The following is a 22,736-nucleotide window of genomic DNA, read 5'->3' as shown; positions in this document are numbered from 1 at the left end:
CAAACTTCTGGTTATAAGATACACAAATCCTAGGAATGTAACGTGCAACACGAGAAACAGAATCAACACGGCTGCACATTAGTTCTGAAAGTAAGAGAGTAAATCCTAAGAGTTCTCATTGGAAGGAAAAACATTTTTTTTTTCTCTTTCTTTAATGCTGTAGCTACATGAGATGACGAATGTTCGCTCCACTTACTGTGGCAGTCATTTCATAATGTGAGTCAAATCATTATGCTGTACACCGTAAACTTAACACAGTTCCATACGTCCATTATACTGCAATAGAACTAGAAGGGAAAAGTCACCGAAAGGGCCATAGATCCAGGTTCCTAGAGGAACACTGTGGTCGGTTCATTTTGTAGTTCCCGAAGCCTCCGTTATTTCCTCCTCTTCCTCATCTTTCTGATCCCATTATAAACCGACTCCACGGCATCCCCTCTTCAATTTCTTCAAAAAAGAAATCCGCTTCGCCTTACTTTCAAATGATGACTTAACAGCTCTCCTGGAATGTTATTTGTTTTCTCTAAAATTCCAAAGACAAAATAACAGCCCTACCTGGATGCTCAGTAGATACTTCAGACTTTCCCCTTCCTCCTACCTTTAAATCTATTCCTTTTTCCATATTTTTCTTGATTAATGGCATCCTCCATCGTTCACCCCCTACCTCTCAAACTAGGCGGCAACATTAACAGACAATTTATTCAGCACGCCTTTGAATAACTGTGTGCCTCCTAGTTTTGCAGTGTCAAGCAGGGTAACGCTGTAACCCTGTGCTGAGTCACTGCGAAGTGACAGAGCGGCAACCACGCGCCTGTTGAGGCAAAGTTAGCTGCTTAAGCTCCATTATCAGCAAAAGCAAAACAAACCCCAGTGGTCTCTGATTCTGTGTGAGCCATCCGTTTGCTGTTTCAGTACAGTAAATAACCTTTGGAATGGAAAAGAAAATTCTGGAACTCATAGCCTACACCAGTGACAAACAGTTAATAACTATATGGCATCGTTTGGCATTATTCTGAAAGATGCTGTATCTTTTCACGTAAAATCTAATGGCCATGTGAAGACTTCTGCTAATAGCTTTAAGACAACTACTTTTGAAAATCTTTTTTGCTGTTGCTTTTGCACCAACTGCTCAGATGACAGTTTATTTTCTTTGTTCACTTATTTAATGAGTATTAAATATTAAGCATTCTAAATATTTAACATTTTCTTGCATATATCGTGTTTTATAAAATAATACATATTTACCTGCATAAACACATGGTCCAAAATGGAGACATTTTTAATACTATACATCTCGTGATTGAATTGTAAAGATTGCACATAAGTTCAGCCTTTGGACTAGGCTTCGGACGGAATAACGTCCCCCCAACTCTTACGCTGAAGCCCGAACCCTCAATGTGACTCCATCTGGAGGTGGGGTCTTTAGGTGGTAATCAGGGTTAGATGAGGTCCTCAGGGAGGGGTCCTGACCTGGTAAATTGAGAGGTGACTCCCCCTCCCTGCCCTGCACATGCGCAGAAGAAAGGCCGTGTAAGGACACAGCCTTCGACCAGCCAGGAAGAGTCCTCACTAGGAAGTGAATTGGCACCTTCATCTGGGACTTCTAGCCTCGAAGATGGTGAAAAAAAAATAAATGTGTGTCGTTTAAGCTGCCGAATCTATGGTATATTGTATGACAGCCAAGCCAAGTCAGAATAAATCGAGTTTTCTGGGTGTGCAGTGCTTCTTCTCTGGGCTGCATTACCAGATAATTATACCAACTGCATTTTGGTAGCAGGCTGCTTGCCCTGCATGCCTGCAGTCCAGGACTTAATACCTTTTTTTTTAACAGATAGTTAGCATTTTTTCTATGTGTGCAAGGCAGTATCTTATTTTCAATCACAATGCTGAGCATCTGAGAACATAACGTAATTCCTGACTTCATGTTTTAGTGTTTGCGAAAAGAAAGTCATTGCAACTAAATGCAACGTGGTACCCTGGACTGGACCCTGGAACGGAAAGATAATTGGTGGAAAAACTGGTGCAATCCAAATAAAGTATGGATTTAGTTAACAGCAGTGCTCCAATGTCAACTTCCTGCTTATGACAAATGTACGTGGTAATGGAAGATGTTGGGGGGGCGGGGCGGGAGCTGGGGGGGCGGAAGATGGGGTCTCTCTGTACTGTCTTTGCAACTTTTCTGTAAATTTAAGTTTATTTCAACATCAAAGAGCTTGTTAAAAAGAAAGCCACTGTTTTCACAACTTGATCTCAGAACGGTTATCCATTTATATACGGAATAAGTTTATGCTAATGAAAGACACCCAGATCTGTTTTCACATATTGGAGTTGGGGATTAAGATTTTATTTGCAAAAAGGACTTTACCACAAAAAAAAAAGAGAGAAAAAGAAAAAGTTTAGAGATGATTAACCAACAGAGGGAGACCCAGACTCATGAGCAGTGCAACTTGGGAAGGAAGAGTAAAGACTTTGTAACCAGACGACCTGCGGGTCTAGGCCTGGGTCACCACTTCCGGTGCAATATGGGGAACCTAGTCTAACGCTCTGAGTCTTGGTTCTCTTATTAGTAAAATAAGCTGCTCAGTAAAGTCTCTCCCTGGTGTCCCACGCTCCACCAGGTCCTTGGGTGCCCTGGCCTGGACTCCCCAGAGCCGCAGGGGCCTGCTGGCTGCTCTAGCTCTTACTCATGTTGTGCTCTCTTTCCGGAGCGCCCTTCTGGATGCATTACATCTGGCCAACTTTAGCACATCCTTTAAGATTCAGCTCACGAGCATCTCTGGAGACTTGCCCAGAGCCCCAGGTGGAGCATGTGCTGAGTTTTATACATTTCCTCCCACCGGCCCCTTCCTCCCTGCTCCCCCAGGATGCTCCCTAACTGCCTCTTTATGAGCCATGGGAATCTCAAGGAATGAAGACTGTCCCTGTCCCTGTCCCCCTAGCTAGCACTTGACACACAGCAGGCACCTCTAGTTTACAAATGATGGACTTTGACCCAGAAAACACATCACCTCTTCTTTCTATGTTGCCCGTTTACTGGATCACATAAAACATTTTATGAACTACATGGTAGACTTCTATTTAAACATCTTTCCATAAGAATTTCATAGGCTGCTAGTATGTTAAGCGTAAGATAAACTGTTTTGGCTGTGCTCTCCTAAAAACTCTTGGTAGGTGCAGTGGCTGCCCAGGTTATCAACGCTGCTTGACATCCTGTATCTTACCCAGAGGAAAACATTTTAAAATGCACACTGCAATGGTCTGATGCCAAAGAACCTGAATGCTCATGGAAAAGCTAACCATTCATACGTTTGGGGTAGTATAATTATGCCAAATTTTTAAAGGGCGCTCCTTTTAATAAACTTTCACTAGATCTTGGGGCAGGATTCAGATGGAATTCCAGGAAAATAGTCTTTATCTTTGTGTCCATACAGTTTTGTAACTAGATGATTATTTCTCTGTCTTTCAAAGGAAAAGGAGTGAAGATGTTACATGTGTGGTTTGGCATGGCAGGGCCTCCCAGAATTTGGGCCTGACTTCTGCCGGGGTCACCAGGAATGTGCTCCATGACACATGGCACATGTGTCAAGTCCACAGCACAGCAGAAATCCCCATGAGAGGGAGGCTGGAGAGACAGAGAGCCACTCTCAGGGCGCTGCTTTTCAGATACAAGTTCTGATGTTTCAGGGGAGACCTGCGCCAGAGCAGTCCCCGCACACTCGGTCCCCGCACACGCATCGGCTACGTGAGATCTGCCCCAGAACCTGGAGCGGGCACAGTCAGAAGTGCAGAACCCGATGTAAAACCAGAGCGGAGAAGTCAGGTCTCTCCAGCAGTTGAGGAACCGCTGGCTGTCACCAGCATCATGGGAACGATGACGCATCCCCTGACACCCCTCCCCAGCTGTGGCCTGTCTTGCCCTCCCCGGCGAGAGCTCCTTCGAAGTTCTCCAAGTCCCTCTCACTGTCCCAGTGGCGGCCCCCGCAGTCGCTCTTACAAGCTGCCCTTCCGCTTTCAGGGGTCGCAGCTGAGCGGTGACAGAGAGAACCACTGGACTTGGTGGAGGCCGGTGGTCCCGGCTCTGCCTCTGCTTGGCTCCTCCCCACGCGCCCTTCAGACTCCATCCCCCCAGTTTTCTGCTCTCCTGAAACCTCCTACCCAACTGCCTTCTCCCTCGCTCTCAGCAGTAAACCTCAACTCTTTTTCTCAGAAATGTGAGGATGTGAACATCACACCCGACCCCTCCCAAGCATCCTTCCTCCCTGCCCTTCACCTGTTCCTTCTGACACCATCCCCCCCCCCGCCCCCGCGAAGTGTGGCGCCTTGGTCTCCTGGTCCCTCACAGGGGTCCTCCAGTCCGGAGCCTGACCTGTCTGGTCCTCTCCTGCCCACCATCCCCGTCAGCCACCTGCCTGCTGGTCTGCACCCTTCCTGCAGACGGAAATACAAGGTCAGTCTCCCTTCCTCAGACCAGCAACAGCCCCTCCCCAGGCTGGGTCTCCTCCTCCCTCTGCCCCCCACCCCCCGCTTCTCACAGACGGTCCTCAGACTAGCTTGTGCTTCTTTCCTTTCTCACCTCCTTTCACTTCTCAACCCAACATGACTTTCTCATTCGTTTCCTTTTAGCCATGCCTGTAGCATGTGGAAGTCTCAGGCCAGGGCCTAGACGTGGGCCACAGCAGTGACAACAATGGATCCTTAACCACTAGGCCACCAGAAACCTCCCACTATGGACATTTTGGATGATAACCAAAACATGAGAATGTACAAATTTCGAGGCCCCATATGCCTCACAATAAATCAGGTGAGCATGTCTGTACAGAACCTGTGCCTTTCCTGTGGACACACAAATGCCTGAGGCCAGGTAAGAGATTCACGTCACAGAACTAGGGGGCGCTCGCCGCCTCTCCCCTGTGTTGGTCCTTCCTCGGCGGGCTCCTCAGATGCTGCCGCTCTCGGCCTCTGCACTCGGCTCTCCTTTCTTCTCACAGCACGTGGTGCACGGGGATGGTGTGTGCACCGCTACTGATGTACGAGTCTGCCCAGATCTGCGCTGCCAACCCTAGCTGCCTGGAATCCAGACCCGTCCATCATGCTGCTGACTGGACACCTTGGTCCGGGTGTCCCATGCATCCTTCAAACTGCGCCCCGCGAAGAAGACCAAGCTCTCCTCCCTGCACCTGCTACGTGTCTGTCCCCGACCTCTGTTGAGAGCAGCACCCCGGCCTCAGTTACGCAAGCGGCAACAGCCCCTCCGCCAGCACAACTCCGGGTGTTACTGGTGATTCCCTGTTCTCCTCTCCCTGCCACCCCAATCCCTGCCCGAGTCCTGTAGGTCTGGCATCCTAAATCTCTCTCAAATGAGCCTTTTCCTCGCCTTCCTCTGCTGTTCGATCGTGGGCATCTTTGTCTCTCTTGGGATATGTTCTCACACTCCTAAACCAGCAGCAGAGTTGAAATGATTCCGGATAAGATTATCCTCAGACATCTGCATCTTCTGTCTGAATTCCACCCAGTGCTAATCTGCAATCCCACTGACTTTAGCATACGCTGCCTTTATCTTCCCTAAGTGCTGATGAGCTGACTTCAGCAATTTGATTTTTTGCTTGTCCTGCCATTGAGAGAAGGCCCAGACAGCCTTAATGAAGCCAACAGGTCCTCGGGACAGCCCAGACCCTCCGTGTTCAGAGGCCACGAGCTCTTAAGGCAAGCTGGCAGAGGGGCCGTGGTCCCCTCCCTCCAAGGAGACAGCCAAGAGGGAGGGGGCGCCACCTGCCCCCTGGCCTGGCCCTGCTCTCTTCGTGCGACATGGCTTGCTAGATTGGGAGGGGATGCAATTTGAGGGCAAATGTGGACGCTCCTGGTTCAGGATGTCCATTCTAGCACCAGGCGGGAGACAGCTTTGCTCTACTTCTCCTGGGTCCGGGTGGGCATCACCACGGGGATCAACGCTTCTACGACTCTGGGAGCGAAGGTCCCCTGTCTGTCTGCTTCAAGGGCCGTGACTGAGACAAAGGGCCCCGGTGCTGAGAACACTTATCCTGCTTCTGGCCTCAGCACTCTTCAATCACACAGTCGCTGAGTCAAAGGAGATGATGGCACTTCCCTCCTTGAGCTCAAGGAGAAGTTCTAGCTTCTGTGGCTGCTGCCCCGGGCTTCTCTTTGTAAGTTTGTCTCTCGGGTTCCCCTGCAGCACATCGCCCAGCAATGCCAAACTACACCCTGTTTCTGGGCGTCCCTTGCTTTTTCTACTCTCGGCCCGGAAAGCCCTCTCCACCCACATTTGTCTACCTGGACGTTTTCCACTCAGACTCTGCAACACTGCTCAAAAATCAATTGCGTTGGGAAGCCCTCCTGGCTCTTGCAGAAGCTCCTCTCCCATCAGCAATCCAGGCAGGTGCAACTCCTCTCTCCTCTCGGATGCTGCCTCACCTTGGAGCCCCTCTGTAGCCACAGGTGCCCAGGGTACTGTAACTGTTACACGTCCCCTCCCCTGACGTCCCCTGGCAAGAGCAGGACCCCTCATCTTTACAGACCTGGCACCCGGCACCCGGCTGGTACTCAATAAGTGCTAACTGGATGAAGACTGGTAACACTCTGGGCAGCAGAAAAGGCCAGGGGCTTCAAGAGTGCTAGTCTCCTTCGTTTCAGGGCCAGAATCGAAGCTGGGTCAGGACAGAGCTTAAAAGCTGGTCTTGGGAAAAAAGGACCCTCGTGACAGGGCAGCGGCTTTCGAAGCATTCTGGACTAGGGCCTAGGAGAGGTGAGAGAAATGGATCATTCAGGTCAACTGCCCAGGGCCGCTGGGTGGGGGCACCAACGAGAGTATAAAACCTTCTATTAGCCTCAGAGAGCAGAAACATCTGCTAAAGCCACAGCGGGCAGGCTGGCCAAGTTCAGCAACAGGTTAGCCAGGAGAGCCCTGTGACCAAGGAAAGGGCCACAGAGGGAGAATCAATCAGCCAGGCAAAGAGGAACAGGAGGGACTCGCAGCGACAAGGGACCCGGACATCGACGGCGCCCTGGGGGTCCTGTAGCCCAGGAGGGGCTGCTTCTGCCCCTTTCGGCCCGGGCCTCGGCTGGCTCCCAAACGTCCCTCCCACCCTCACTGCCCATTGGCTGCCGGAGCCTGAGAACTGCGTGAGTTTCCCTCCTGTTCTCTGCGGACGTCAAGGGTTTAACAGGAAGGTCCACTCAGCTAGCTCCCCACTCACACATGCGAAAGGAAGGAGATAAGCCAACATCTCTGTTGAAAGAGTTTTCTTTTTCACATCAACACTTCCATGAATTCCGAATTTGATCAACTCTTTGCGACACGGTTGGACGTTAACAAAACATCAACACTCGGACAACCTACTGGGGTCACAAAGGAACATCTTAAAACGCTTTGGACTCCACGTTAAGACAGGCTTCCAATCCCAATCTTTGATCTTTATTATAAAGCAGGACCAATAAAATATCATAGAGATTTATGGGCGAACTTTCATTTGAGCTGTTTCACACCTAAAATAACACGAGTGCTTGGGCCAACAGGCAGAAAATTTAGGTTTAGGTTTCAACGGTTTAGGTTTTCTTTTACTTCTAAAACTTACGCACTTATCTTTTTAAAATTACCTTAAATTTCACAATCACATTGTGTTTCCCTCTCAGGGAAGATAGCGTGTCTTTCTGAGAAGGACAGGCCTAAGTTCACATAGACACTGTCCCCTCTTCCGACAGAAATCTATCTCTTGGAAAAAAGAAAGAGTGTTTTTTTCCACAGGATTTGAATAGACAATATATAAATTTATCTTTCCTCCTGAGTATACCCTATTGTTAATAAGAATAACTAAATATTTATTAGTGTGAATAAAAGCCCAACAAAAAAAATTTCATTTAGAAGACAGTACGGCAATGAGATCCTGCTGTAGTAGCACTGGGAACTGTATCTAGGCACTTATGGTGGAGCATGATAATGGGAGAAAAAGGAATGTGTATATGCGTATGTGTGATTGGGTCACCTTGCTGTACAAGAGAAAACTGACAGAACTCTGTAAACCAGCTATAACGGAGAAAAATAAAAAGTATTGAATTAAAAAAAAGCAGCTCCCCTCCAATAGAAGACAGTATGATGATATTTGGACACTACGACAGTGTCTGGACCCAAGATCTGTTTCACTGTATACTGCCCTAATGTGTGGGATAATCTTCCATCTCGAGCTTAGATGGTAATTCTGACAGCAGTTATTTATAGGTCAGTAACACTGAATGAAAAGAAACCAGTGCCACATTCTCTATAGATGGGAGATCAACTGGCAGCCCGACCCCCACCCCTCCCTCCACACCCCCTCCCCCGTGTGATGACGCTGGGGAAACAATTCGGCCAAGTGAAGAGGAGGGAATCGGGGGGTGGGGGAGCCACTCATCCAGCTTTTAAGCAGACTTTTATAGGCAGAGTCAAGTGAAAACAGCAGAAAAGTTCCTGGACACAGTCCTTTGAGAAACAAAAATGAGTAGGAAGAAAGGTCAGAGCAGTGGTTCAAAGGAATCCGAGTGCACGGCTGCCGCTGTCCAAGGCTGTGGCCGGCGCCCCGCTCTCCTGCCGGGGTGGGGGTGGGGGACCGGGACAGCAGGCGCCCAGAGCCACCGCAGGCACGCGGGCTCTTTCTAAGGGCCCCACTCTGCAGTCCCAAAGGGAAATTCAGGAACTGTGACAATCAGGAGACCAAAGTAAAGAGAAGAAGAAAGGCCACAGGTTTAGTTATTTAATCTCATTTTATTTTATTTTATTTTTCATTTTCTCAATTTGCAACGTAATCCCTGGCCACAAAAGGAGAGGGCAGCAGCTAGATAAGAGACAGCCACCTGCTTGGAAGAACCTCCAATTGTGGCTAAAATTCTTAAGTATTCGAATCTGCATGGGGAGAACGTTTCACATGTGTTCACTTTGTGCGGTCTTTAAAGTTTCAAAAGATTGCTCCTTCTATTTCTCTATCCCAACGTTATAGGTTTTGTGGATAGAAGGGATTTTTAAGTCTCATCTCCCTTCCCTAAGAGGCCCTGGGTCAGACAAAGGTTGGGTTTGGCCAACTGCATCTTTGGGAAGGACGTGTGGGTAGGATGTGTCTAACCCAAGGTGACATGAAGTACAGTCAATGTGCAATATCAGAGGCGTGCTCTCCGGAGGACCGAGCCATGAGTGAGGTCTCAGGGTTTTGATGTGGGTCCTTTGCCCGCATACGCTGGGTTTATATACTAAAGTGAGTCAGCGTAGAGTGCACGTCACCCCCAAAGGTTTCCCCCAAAATCATATTTTTATGTATTATACACACACACACACACACGTGCATGAATCACAGGGGAAAAGCTTGACGCATTTTCACCAAGTGAACACTCGTGTAATCAGTGCCCAAATCAAGAATCGTTAAAAGTCCCCCCCACCCCACCAAGGGTAACCTCTATCTTGACATTGACCTTTGCTTTCACTGTTAGGTTTGTGTGTGCAGCTGTCATCTGTTCAGCCTCAGTGCTGTACAGCATCACGCCGTGTGGATGTAGCACAAATGGTTTGCTCATCCTACAGTCAACCGTATGAATAGTTTTCTAGTTTTCTGGCTATTTTAAACAGTGTTGCAACAAACATTCTTACACATTTTTTTGGTAACATAGGCACGCCTTTCTGTTAGGTATATACCTAGAGGCAGAATCGCTGGGTCACAGGTATGTGTATGCATTCAACTTTAGAAGATACTGCCTGTCTTATTCCATTCAGACTGCTCTAATAAAAATATCACAGACGGGGTGGCTTACAATGCACACTGATATCTCACTGTTCCGGGAGCTGGGAAATCCAAGCTCAAGGTGGCAGCAGATTCAGTGTCTAGTGAGGGCCTGGTTGCTGGTTCACAGATGACGCCTTGTTCACAGGGTGACAAGGTGCTCTCGGGGGTCTCTTTTCTGAGGGCACGAATCCTGTTCACGAGAGCTCCACCCTCATGACCGAATCACCTCCAAACGTCCCACCTCCTAAGGCTGTCACATTGGAGGCTAGGACTTCAACATATGAATTTCAACACTCAGTCCATAACACTGTCCGTTGTCCAAAGCAGTTGCACCACTTTGCCTTCCCTGCACCAGTGAGAGTTCCCACTGCTCCACATCCTTGTGGATACTTGGTGTTATCTGTCTTGATTTTATCCGTCCTGTGGGTTGTGCAGATTTCTGAGGTGCGAGTTGGATTTTCTGTCTTTCTCACACCTTTCCTAGTAAAGCAAATGTCAATCAGTTTGGACATTTCTCTGTGTCACAAGCTAGAAGATACTTGGGCTTCCTGCCGTAGGCTGTCCAACAAGTGTCAGTAAGTTGGGTACACTGTGGAGGACTAGACGAAGCTGGCAGGAACCCACTGAGGGGTGGCTGCAGTTGGCAGACCATGGATTCAATGACCTTTGGCACTTCCAAAGGCCTAGAGCACTGGTAAGATCAGATGGTTTGTGTGACGTAAGAGTCAAACAGCGTCTTCCACATGAATGTCTTCTGAGACCCAGGCTTGACCCATTCTTCACTCCTCTTCTTGGACTGCCAGAAATGCAAGATCCTTCTAGATAACTCATGGCTCCTCAGGTACTGGCTGGCTACCCCATGCTGGGGAAGCTCAGAAGTTCAGGGTGCCATTATTAGGAATGGAGACATTCAACAAAGGAGAGGAGAAAACTGCGGACAAGGAATGTCATCAGTAGAAAGGGCTGTGAGGCTAATTCTTCTGGTCCCAGGTTAAGAGACCTTGTCTGCTTGTGAGTGAAGGGGCAGGTAGATATGAACTTGAAGAATGTTGAACAGACCCCCCCGCCCCGCCCAAATACAAACACAAACTGAAGGCCAGCGCTGTGGAGCTGGGCTGGGGCGGGGGGCATTCGCATGGGTAACAGTGGAGTGGGGATGGCTCTGGCTCATGGCCACGGGAGGAGAGCTCAGGGAGGAAGCCTGGGCTGATGTTAAGTGATGTACGTGGGTAACACGTCTGGGCTCCTTCCCCTAAGCCACTTGTATGTGTCCACAGCTTGGGCACAGGTGTTCCAGACACTGTGAGGTGCAGGGGATCAGAAGAGGTTCTTAAATACCCCGCTTAGGTTTGAACTGGCCGCAGAGGCCAGATAAGGACACAGTTGCTCTGACACAGGCGGAGTCTATGAGGAAGAACATCCCCTGCTCAGATGAGGATGAAGCTTCCCATTCTCATGGAGGGGGTCCCTGAAAGTTCTGGATCTTTGACGTATGACTGTGCCTAGAGGTCACCTATTGCTGATAACACACTGATAATTGTAACCGAGTTGGGAGGACCATGCAGTTTCTAACAGGATTTCAGAGCTCTCACCAACGCCACCTCCCTCTCCCTCAGCATCCCCACGTCGGGAATGGCAGAAAACACCTGCGTGGTGCTCCTGAGCACCTACATAAATGGCAGGAAAGTCGAACCCCTGAAGAAACCAGATGTCCAGTTCTGCAGCAGGTGCAGCTCTGAATACATGTCCTAGGTTGTAGTGATCCAAAAGCATTGCTATGGGGCAGGGAGAGGAGGGGCTGCGTTTCCCCATGAGGGCCCCCAAGCAACTGGCTCCCATTTGGAACAACGCCCATGGGTGCTAGCACCCTCTGGAGAGGAAGCAGCGGGTTCCAGACAGGATGGCCAAAGGCATCACTGTCAACCACTGGCTGAGCAAAACAGGGGAAGGCAAACTCAGGCCACAAGCAACGGGGTCTCCAGCCCCTAAAGGATATGGTTGCAATCAAGGTCTAGAAGAGTCTCTTCCGCCCTCTGCCTCTTGTGATTTTTAAAAAATGGATTTTGTTTTTTAGAGCAGTTTTAGGTTGGCAGCAAAATCAAGCAGAAGTCACAGAGATGTCCCATAGATGCCCCCCCCCGCCCCATGCACGTTATCAACAACCCACCAGAGTCAAAACTGAGGAACCTGCCCTGACACGTTCTTCTCACTCAAAGCTCACAGGTGACCTCAGGGTGCATTCTTGGTGTTTCACGTTCTAAGGATCTGGACAAATGTATACTGACAAGCACCTACGAGGACAGCCGCGTACTCAGGAGCCTCACCTCCTACACCTCCTGGTGCTCTACGCAGCACCCCTCCCTCTCTGCTGGTTCCTGGCAACTGCCGGTCTTCTCACCGCCTTCATACTTTAAACTTTTCTAGAAAAGTCACATAGCTGGAATCATACAGTATGTAGCCTTTGAAGGTTGGCTTCTTTCACTGAGCAGTTTATATTTAAAGTTCCTTCATGGCTTGATAGTTCATGTCTTTCTAGCGCCAAATGGTATTTCACTGTTTGGATGTACTGCAGTTTATCCATTCATCTACTGACATTTTGGTTGCTTCCACATTTTGGAAAATAAGAATAAAGCTGCTATAAACATCCCTGTGCAGGGTTTTGCATGGACATACATTTTCAACTCCTTTGGGTAAAAACCAAAGAGGGCGATTATTGGAGCGTATGGTAAAAACACCGCCAAACTCTTTTCCAAAGTGGCTGTGCCATTCTGCCTTCTCATAAGCAATGAACACATTTTTGTTTCTCCACACCCTTGCCCGCATTTGGTGTTGTCAGTGTTGTGTTGGCCCTTCTAACAGGAGTGTAGTAATATCACATTACTAGTTTAGTTTGCATTCCCCTAATGACATATGACGTGGAGCATCTTCTCATATGCTTATCTGCCATCATAGATCTCTGAAACATCTGTTAAGGTCTTTGGTCTATTCTTAATTGCGTTCTTCATTTCTCACTGCTGAGTTTTAAGAGTTCTTTGCATGCTTTTGCTAATAGTCCTTTATCAGATGTGTCTTTTGCAAACATTTCCTCCAAGTTTATGGCTTATCTTTTCGCTCTCTTGACAATCTCTTTTGCGGAGCATACATTTTTAATTTTAATTAAGTCCAGCTTGTAATTCTTTCTGTCATAGATTGTGCCTTTTGTGTTGTATCTAAAAAGTCACTGCCAAACCAAAGGCCATCTGAATTTTGTCCAATGTTATCGTCTAGGAGTTTTCCAGTTTTACATTTCACATTTAGGCCTATGATCCATTATTATTATTGCTATTATTATTACGTCTTTTTAGGGCCACACCCGCGGCATATGGAGGTTCCCAGGCCGGGGTCTAATCAGAGCTGTAGCCGCCAGCCTACGCCAGAGCCACAGCAACGCAAGATCCGAGCCGCGTCTGCAACCTACACCACAGCTCATGGCAATGCCGGATCCTTAACCCACAGAGTGAGGTCAGGGATCAAACCAGCAACCTCATGGTTCCTAGTCGGATTCATTTCCACTGCACCAAGACGGGAACTCCCTATGATCCATTCTGAGTTAATTTTTGTTTCTTCCCTTTTGAGGGGCTCGTTTTTGGGGTGGACAGGTTGGACACAGGAGAGGAACTCTCAGTAACACTTGATAAATATTAGAAATCCTAGGAAATTTTGAATTGTCCTGGAGGACTTTTGTGGGTACCAGGGAGGCACTTTGTTGGAACTGAAGTCTGGGGATTCCAGAACATACCCTCCTACAGGTTGGCATGAAGATTGCTGGTGCAAGGGGTCCAGGACCATGTGTGTGAGCGGAGAGTGCTGGATCTGTGCAAGGCTGATGATTCCACTGTGTGACAACCTCACTGTCCAGTAGAGAGTCTGTGCTTTGATTGCTAGCAGCGGCCGGGGCCCCCAAAGGCCAAATGACATGATTTATTGGACTGGTGGAGGCATGTCTGCAAGTTCATCTTCCACATGTCACATATGCTGCCAGGTATGGCTGAGGTGCCAGGTGTCCTATTCGTGTGCATCCGTGCACAGCTACAGAAGGGGCTGTGGAAGGGTGAAAACCTTAGATGGTGGCCATGCAGAAGCTGCGGCTGCCCGGGCAGAAGTGGGCTCCACGGGCAAGAGGGAGAGGCTAGCAAACCCCCGACACAAGCCGATGCCTCTATTTGCAGAGAGCCTTGGTTCCAGACTTGAAAAGAATACATGGTAATAGCCCTGGACCCCAGGCCAGTCATGCATTCGGAATATGGGCACAGTTCCTCTGTCTCTGTGTCTGAATATACTCCTGGCAGGTGGTATATTCTGGGAATGATGAGACGGGGAGGAGGCGGGTGTGGTAGCGGTGCCGTCCAGGAAAACTGATATGAAAACTGACATGGGTGACAGTTTTCAGATCTCTAGCTGGGAAAAAAAATAAGAGCCCAGGAGGACACTGGCTCTTAGAAAGGCCCACCACCACTTGAGCATCGGCAGGATAACACTATCCCTCCCTTGGCCATGGCCCGTGTGCTAAGGGCATGGAGTCAGATTGCTGGGACCCTAGGGGTGAGGAATCTCCGGAGCGAGCCATACAGAGACCCCCGAGTGGCCGGCCTGCCAGAGTTTGGACAGCATGTCCACAAAAAGGCCAGCCCATTCTGGAAAACAGCAGGAAGAAGGGTGTGCTGGCGGTGGGAGCTGCCAGTCAGAGCAGGCGGAGGGAGACTAGGCAGGCGTCCCCTTTCCCTAGGTGATGACGTGAATTCCTAGAATGGAGCAGGTCGGGCACCTGGGTGCTTCCTGCCCCTGAGAGATGGGGTCAGGCAAAGGGCTCCCAGCTGCCAGGGGCCATGGTCTGTGTGGAGAGTGGAGGGGTACACCTCACCCTGGGGCAGTCAAACAGCAAGTGCCAGAAGTCACGACCAAGGGCATGGGAGGAGAAAGGTTCAAGCTGGTGTGCGCAGCGACCCAAAACTGGACGCCTGGAGTCAAGGCAACTAGGCGGGAAGTGAGAGTCACGATACGGCCGAAGACATGGGTCCAGTCAGCAGGTGAGCAGAGTCAAGAAGAGGAGAGAGGAAGCTGGAAGAATCCAGAGCTGCAGCCGGGGGAGGAGGAAGAACTCGTGTACAGGGTTTCAGCCACACCAGGGCCCAGGGCAGTGCCTGGCAGATAACGGGCGCTCATGATTAAACACTTGTTAGAGCAGGTCTAGTGACCCGGTGACTCACCAAGAGTGGCATCATCAGGCCAGGAAGAAAGCCCAGGCCGGGCTCCCTCTGCTTTTCTGTCTATTTAAGGCTCCAGGTTACTTTGCAAAGGGCCAGTCAGGAGCAGATCAGCCCCCACCCTTTACAGCAGAGGTCGAAACTTTTTCTTTTTTTTTGTCTTTTTAGGGCCGCTCCCGTGGCGTATGGAGGTTCCCAGGCTAGGGGTCGTATCGGAGCTGTAGATGCCGGCCTACACCACAGCCACAGCAATGCGGGATCCAAGCCGCGTCTGCGACCCACACCACAACTCAGGGCAACACTGGATCCTTAACCCACTGGGCAAGGCCAGGGATCGAACCCACAACCTCATGGTTCCTAGTCAGACTCGTTTCCGCTGCGCCGTGACGGGAACTCCTGAAACTTTTCTTTAAGAAGCCACCAGTGAACTTTCACTCCCTCCTCCTACAGGAGTGTGGCGGCACCTCGGACATCCCATAAATGAATGGATTTGTCGGTTCTGCAGTAAGACTTTATAAAAACCGTGGCTGGTGTGGGCTGCGTTCACAAGTTCCGCGTTTCTGAGCTGACCACCTGCCTGGGTTTCGTGGCGGGGCCGGTCTGAAGGCCTGGGACGAGGACCTGCGTCTGGCCTTGGGGTCGCCTCAGTCTGACTCCTCTTGAACACAGAAGGGCCCAACAGGAAAACATACGATAACAGACAGCCAACGCTTTTCCAGGGAAAACCTTTTTTTATAGATCTTACTAGATATGAGAAGAGATATCCAGATAAGATCGCTGTTCGTCATGAATTTTTTTTGGAAAAACAAACAAAGGAAAATGACTAAATAGAAGCATGGTTTTCAATCCGAGAAACTGGAAACCGATTTTTACCTTCTGAACCAAGTAGACGCTCGTAGCTCTCTCAGCGGCCACTGAATCCAAGCTGGATCCCTCGGGAACAAAGTAGCTGACGTCAGCGATGTGCACCCCCACTTCGAAGTTGCCTGGAAATGCACAAGAGGGTTAATCAGCCTGGGACGGGAGGCACGGGCAGTCCCTCCAGGGAACCCAGCCCGAGGAGCCACGTCGCTCCCCGCTGCTCCCCGAGGCCCCGGGGCTGGGAGGGTGGACGCTCGGTCACCCGCTGCGGCGTGCACGACCCTTCCTCTCCTCGCTGTGCGCCAACGCACGAGGGTTTGCTCCTGAACAAACACTAACCATTTTACAAGACGGTGCCCATTTCTGAAGGCTTCCTGTCTTTGAGGCCCCATCAGTGGACTCGCGGAAGAAGGCTCGCTTCGGACGATGAGCAAATCCTCTCAGTTCCCTCGAAGGAGTTGATCCCTACATCCCGCAGCCCCCAAGAGCGCTGGCCCTCCTGTTGGGCCCGGCCACAGCCTTTGTTCAGCCCCAGGGCTGGTCTTGGCCTTCCTACCTCGAGCCCACCCCTCTTTCCGAGCTCTGCACGTTGTTGTCGGTCTTAACCGTGGACCTGGTGAGGCCGCTCCTCGGCCTGTTACTCACGCCCCAGCACGGGCTCGCCCCGTCCGCCTGGCCAGCCTCCCGGCCCGTCCTCCACGCGCTCTCTATGCAGCGGTCGTGGGAAACCTCTTTCCACTCCTAGAACGTACCTTACCTCATCCCATTCACATGCTGGCCTGGCTCGTGTTTTTTCCTTATAGTTGGGATGATAATCGCACTAGGACCCGCCTATTAAAGTCCTTCTTCCCTTATAAGGGTCAGTTGAGAGAGGATCCCAGAACAGGACGAGAGCCTCTGCCCTCTGTTGCCTCCACCTGTCCCGGGGAAGCACCTCATCCAGCACCGAGGATGCTTATTGCGGGCTTCCGCTCAGAGCCTGCGTCCCCACCAGGTATGACAGCACATTTTATTGGCTCATGTGTCCACTGCCCGCCCTTCTCCCTACAGTGCAGGCCCCAGTAAGGCATGGCCGTTGGGTCAAGTCCACTGCTGCAGGCCCAGTGCTGAGAAGGAAGCCTGACACATGGTGGGCGTTCAGTGAACACTTGTTGGGTGAATGAATCAGTATTAAGTTTGTGTGCCTGTTGCCTTGCCTGTTCTGGTAAAAGATCTACTTTTTTTTTTCTCCCCTTTTAGCCTTTCCTTTGCTGGCAGAGCTGTTTTTTCAACAGGCCCTGCCTTCTCAATGGGTTCTACCAGAGACACAGGCACATGACTCAGGCTGCTGGAACCGCACCTAAAGTGGGCCCGAGGGTCTGGTTAGGTGACAAATTTACTTTTGAACATCCCATAAATCATCCAGCAGATGTAGTATGTGTGGTTAGACACAACAGGATACACTAATGCACACACACAGACATATTTCCTGTATATGTATGCACACACACAGGAAATGCACAAAATAGACAGAATATGAAAAAGAGTCCGCACGTGAAGTAGTTACAGTCTGGAGAGCGCGAGCATCATGGGCACACAGCACAGGGATGACACAAGCACCCAGGTGGACCTGCTTCTAGTTTAAATAAACGAGTGATGCAATTTCACCACATCCGTCCCTGTAGACAGGGACTGGTCCAGGCACAGGCACAGGCACATGACCCAAGTAGATTTACTCTGGGCCTGCTTTCAGGGTTGGACACAGCTTCAGATAAGAGGATCTTTCTCCCAAGACCCTAGACAATAAGCCTGGAGCTGCCAAGGAAACATCTTTGCCAACATAGAAAAGAACAGGTCTAAGAAATAAAGGGAGAAGCATGATGACCTCATTTGAACTCCAGGATCCAGATGAACTTGAAACTAGCCTACCTGCGGACTTGGCAGTTCACAAGTCAATCAATTCCTCCCCTTTCGGTTATGACTCACTAAAAAATCTTGACTGATACCCAAGTTGACTCAGAAGAGTTACTAACACATCACCGCTGCTTCCTCTGGTTCCTGGGATAATCAGTTTTATGGTAGCTCACATTTTATTACTTATTTATTTATTTATATTTTTTGCTTTTTTTAGGGCCACACTTGCCTCACAGAGAAGTTCCCAGGCTAGGGGTTGAATCAGAGCTGCAGCCACCAGCCTGCACCACAGCCATAGCAACGTGGGATCCGAGCCACGTCTGTGACCTACACCACAGCTCTCGGCAACGCCAGATCCTTAACCCACTGAGCAAGGCCAGGGATCAAACCTGCATCCTCACGGATCCTAGTCGGGTTCATTAACCACTGAGCTATGAAGGGAACTCCCTGGTATCTTGCATTTTACCTACAAATTTTGTAGCTCTTTATTGCTCTCCTATTCCTTCTTCACTGGCGGGTGATTCTTCTCTTGGTTTTGAAATGGAAAAATGTTTCAGCTTGGGGTGGTTAAAATTAAGAGGTTCAGGGAAGGAAAAGAATTGAAGAGTCCGGTTCTCATCTGTCTCACATGCAGGACCACCCTCCCCCAGGGCAGTCCCTGGATTTTGCCACCCAGACCTGAAACGTGAATATTTTAGGGAAAACCCAGGGTCGGCTAAGAAATCCTGGCTGCTATGGGATAACGGAGCAGAGGAGAGGGCTGTCTGGAAAGCTGAAGAACACTAGCAGGGCCCAACGTTCAGCTGCCTCATGCTGTGCACCACGCAGCTGTGTTGCTGGGTCCCCGGGAGCGGGGAAACCTGCCCTGCGATGATCCAGGAACTCAACCCTGAGAGAAGGCGGCCAAGCGTCCCACGCGGCTCCCCCTGCAACTTCCCTATTACACGCATCGAAAACCAACACTCGGAGAAGGTAAAATAAAGTGTCTTCTTTTAAAGTCGGAATTATAATACACTGGCCTGGCAGGTAAATATTGACTCAAGGAAAAGAGAGAGGATTATTACATCATGATATAAACCATAATTTTAAATTCCGTCTCTGTGTTGTTGCTACACATGAACTTTCTGTCCTTTGTCAAAATTGACAAACCGACAAAGAGTTCATTACAGGAGATAAAAACATGAAGGGGGCCAATCAAAACATATTTGAGAGGCTTAAATTTCCCTCAGAACTCCCAGAAGAGCCTCTAAAACCAGCAAAGAGAAGCTCTCTTATTCTCTTCTTTGGAGCTTTTCTACGGAAACCCTAAGCAAATATTTTATTACATATATTTACATAATGTGAACTTGCAGAACTCCTGAGGTGGTGGCACTGAAACTTTTACTCTATGAAAGAGAAAATACAACTCCAAAAGGTTATGTGGTACATGCTGCCAAAACATCTAGGATCGATCTGACGTTCTAGAAAGCACTGTCTTCCATATAAAAGTATCCTTAAAAAATACTTTTACCTGCGGGGCTAAGGCGAGTCCTGTGAGTTTTGAAGAGTGGTGGAAACAGAGGAAGGAGAAACCCAAGGCCAGCCGCGTCTGGCTCACTCCCACAGAGCCCACAACCTTAAACGAATGCAAATGCTCCTTTGAATGAACTTGAGCGGACACCAGAAGTGCTTCATCCAATTAAAACACTAATAGAACATAAAGCAGGGGCTTAAGAACCATCTCTTCTAAGCCAGCCTCCCAGTCAGTTCAGCCACATCCCGACTGCCTCCCTGCCAGGCGGCCCTTGATGTAGCCCCAAGGGTGGGGAGCTCCCATCTTGAAGCCACTCGCTCTACCTCTGAAGAGCACTGGCCCCGAGAAAGGGCCACCTTTCGTGGATCCACAACACACGAAAAACGAGCCACCAGTTCATTCCAGCCCCACGCGGCCGTGAGAGGGTCCCTCTGTCTAAGGCCCTCCCAGTCTAATGGGGTTGACAGCTATGCCAAGGTGGTGACAAAATGCTGTCGCTAGGGCTGTGACAGAGGAAGGTTACAAAACCTCACTCTGTGGGGGTGAGAGGAAATAAAAATCTGTTTTTACTTCGGGGAGAACACGTGAACGGGTGTTGTAATCCGTAACGACGACGTGAACGTCACGTTGACGACGACAATCATAAAAATGACAACACGGAGAAGCAGAAGTGACCTTTTATTTAATGTCTCTTTTGCGCCAGGGGCTCCACGCACATTAAATGCAGCTTTGACAATAGCCATATAAACCGTGTTTCACGGATGAATCATCTGAGGCTCAGAGAGGATCCATGTCACTTGTCCAAGGCTCTCTGGCTCGTACGCAATCAGCGCTGCAATCAAAACCAGGTCGGGTTCAGCCTTTGCTCCTTTTATTCCCAGCCCTCACCCCCTACCGCTGTCACGGTAACTCCAGGACAGATGGACACAACCAAGTTTTCATCTCGGAGGGTCACAGCGAGAAAACCCTCCCCTCGCTTACGATTCAGCAGAAGCCACACCCTTGGCTCCGCGTTCAGAAGCCCCGACAGAAACGCTTCCCGGCCCCCTTCACGGCCACGGCCACGGCCCCGTTCCCACGGCCAGTCTCTCCCGCCACTCGGCACAGAGACCGACTACAGAACAACCACTACGCCGCCCCCTCCAGTTCCAGTTAATCGAAGTCCTTAAGGTCTAACAGTTGCTTTCTGCAGGGCGAGCTCACCGCCACCTTTAGGTGGTGGCAGAGTGAGGGTCCTGCGTTCCTGAAAAGGCAAAGCCTATCACGGGGGAAAGCAGCAGGCTTCCCTCACCAGGCCTGAGACCAGGGTCACCTGAGTTCACTTTTAGCCACAGCCGAGACTGGACTGTGGTGACAGAGGCTCTTCTGGACCCACTAGGACATTCCTTTGAATCCAGAATATAGGGAGCAGTACTGCTAAATGCACCTCATTTAGCCAAAGCAAAAAATCACTGCTTTTGTCGGGGCCTTAATGCCCAGACCTCACAGGGCATCTGAGGCCTGGTGAGTTCTCCCTGTTCGAGACGCTGGTCCTTCGGCTCCCTGTTCGAGACGCTGGTCCTTCGGCCCGCCCTGGGTGTCTGCCCTTCCCAGGCTCCTCTTCCGCTCCCCGTCCCACCCCCCTGTCTTCCAACTCTGCTTTCTCCCCGGACCGTCCCATCCATTCCCAGGAGTTCAAGCATCATCTTGGTGCTGTGGTGTCCGCGTTCCGCACCAACAGCCCAGACCTCCCTGCGCTCCAGACTGACACACGCAAGGGTCTCCTTGGGCACTGCCACTTGGCACCTCACACTCACACCTCCCACGTCCCCACCTCCAGCCAAATCATTTCTCTTCCTGTGTTCTCCATCCAGGAAGCGGGATCTCCCCTCCACTAAACCAAAAAAAGGCATCGCGACTGCCCCAAACTAAAACGAACGAACGGGAGTTCCCGTCGTGGCGCAATGGTTAACGAATCCGACTAGGAACTATGAGGTTGCGGGTTCGGTCCCTGCACTTGCTCAGTGGATTAAGGATCCAGCGTTGCCGTGGGCTGTGGTGTGGGTCGCAGACGCGGCTTGGATCCCGCATTGCTGTGGCTCTGGCGTAGGCCGGAGACTACAGCTCCGATTGGACCCCTAGCCTGGGAACCTCCATATGCCGAGGGAGCGGCCCAAGAGATAGCAAAAAGACAAAAAAATAAAATAAAATAAAAAAATAAAATGAACGAACGAACTTAAGCCTGTCTTAGCCTGCGTTGCTCAATCGCTCTGAACGCTGCTCCCCCCTGAACACCTCTGAGATCTGCCCGTATCTTTTCTTCCATGTCACCGCTTCGGCCAGGGCCACCGTCACTTCTTTAAAGGGAGATCTAAGCACCTCTGCGTGAGTCGCCTGCCACTTCTCAAACCCATTTCCACACTGAAGATAGTGCTCTTTCCCCAGTACAAGTCTCCCTGTCACCCCGCCGTGTCACCCCTGCCGGCCCCCATAGTCCTGGCTCCCAAGGCCTTACAGGCCTGGCTCCTGCTGCCGCTCCAGTCGCGTTGGCTTGTTCTTCTGCTCCTCCCTCTGCACGCTGTGCTCTATCACTGCTTCACAGAGAGTGACAGTGACACCTTGGTTCACATGTGGGTCTGCTCCGAGCATGTGCAACTTTTCTGGCCCCCTTAAATGCTGATTAGGGGGGATGGAGGGGAGGCCTTGGGACCTCCTTGCAGTGAGTGGTATTGGGGTTGGGGGGGACCGGAACCGAGTTTCTTAAGCACACAAACCTCTCGGGCTCCACGCCACTCTCCCTTGCGGGATGTTCTCCCCCGTTTCTCTTCCTGGCCACTCCCACCCGTCCTGCAGGTCCCCGTGCAGAGCCCACGCCCTCTGGTGGGCCTTCCCTGACCACCTGGGCCAGGTGCCCCCTCCCGACTCCGGCACCCCCCACCCCGTACCACTCACTGCAGGGAGGCCCCGAGGTCTCCCCTCCATCCTCCCCAATCAGCATGAAGGCAGAGGACATTTACCGAATGAAGAGGAAAATAACTTAGGGGGGCTTGTCGCCACTCTGGGTCGAAGGGGTTGCAAACCCTGCTGGCTCCTCCCGAGACCAGGCCTTCCCAGTGTGTCTAAGTGCGGCTTGCACACCTGTGGAGCCTGGGAAACCACCACCTGCTAGTGCAGCCCACTTGGCCCTCAGACCGCGACGCCAGTGTGCAAACCTCCCCTGTAAGGCCAAAAGCCATCTGCCCAGGGTCCCCCCTTGCTGGCGCAGTTCCACCTCCTGGGGCTTCTTCAGGGGACAGAAGTCTGGCTAAGAGACGTGAGTGAAGTGGCAGATTCCTGCCAGCAGGCTGGGCTCTACTTTGGGGACAGCACTGGCTCTGAATGGCTGGCCAGTGAGCACACAGCCGGCTGGATCTTCTCTCCTGCAGGCTAAAGATCCACGTGGCTTGACTTGGAATCGCCTCATAATCCTCAACGTCCTCCTCGACACCT

At 50.5% G+C, this 22,736-nt stretch overlaps 1 protein-coding gene across 6 annotated transcripts in view; it reads right to left on the bottom strand.

Moving 5' to 3' along the window:
- The window catches only part of DIS3L2 (DIS3 like 3'-5' exoribonuclease 2), a 362,160-nt gene that overhangs the window by 97,433 nt on the left and 241,991 nt on the right, over positions 1–22,736 (bottom strand). For all 6 annotated transcript variants that reach the window (XM_021074517.1, XM_021074521.1, XM_021074518.1 and 3 more), the window contains 1 exon segment: positions 15,875–15,987. In XM_021074517.1, coding sequence (XP_020930176.1) covers positions 15,875–15,987 — 113 coding nt within the window.

This window comes from Sus scrofa, chromosome 15 (assembly GCF_000003025.6).
Source record: "Sus scrofa isolate TJ Tabasco breed Duroc chromosome 15, Sscrofa11.1, whole genome shotgun sequence".
Taxonomy (NCBI): domain Eukaryota; kingdom Metazoa; phylum Chordata; class Mammalia; order Artiodactyla; family Suidae; genus Sus; species Sus scrofa.
The sequence above is the reverse complement of the archived record's forward strand: the minus strand, read 5'-3'. Positions and strand labels throughout refer to the sequence as shown.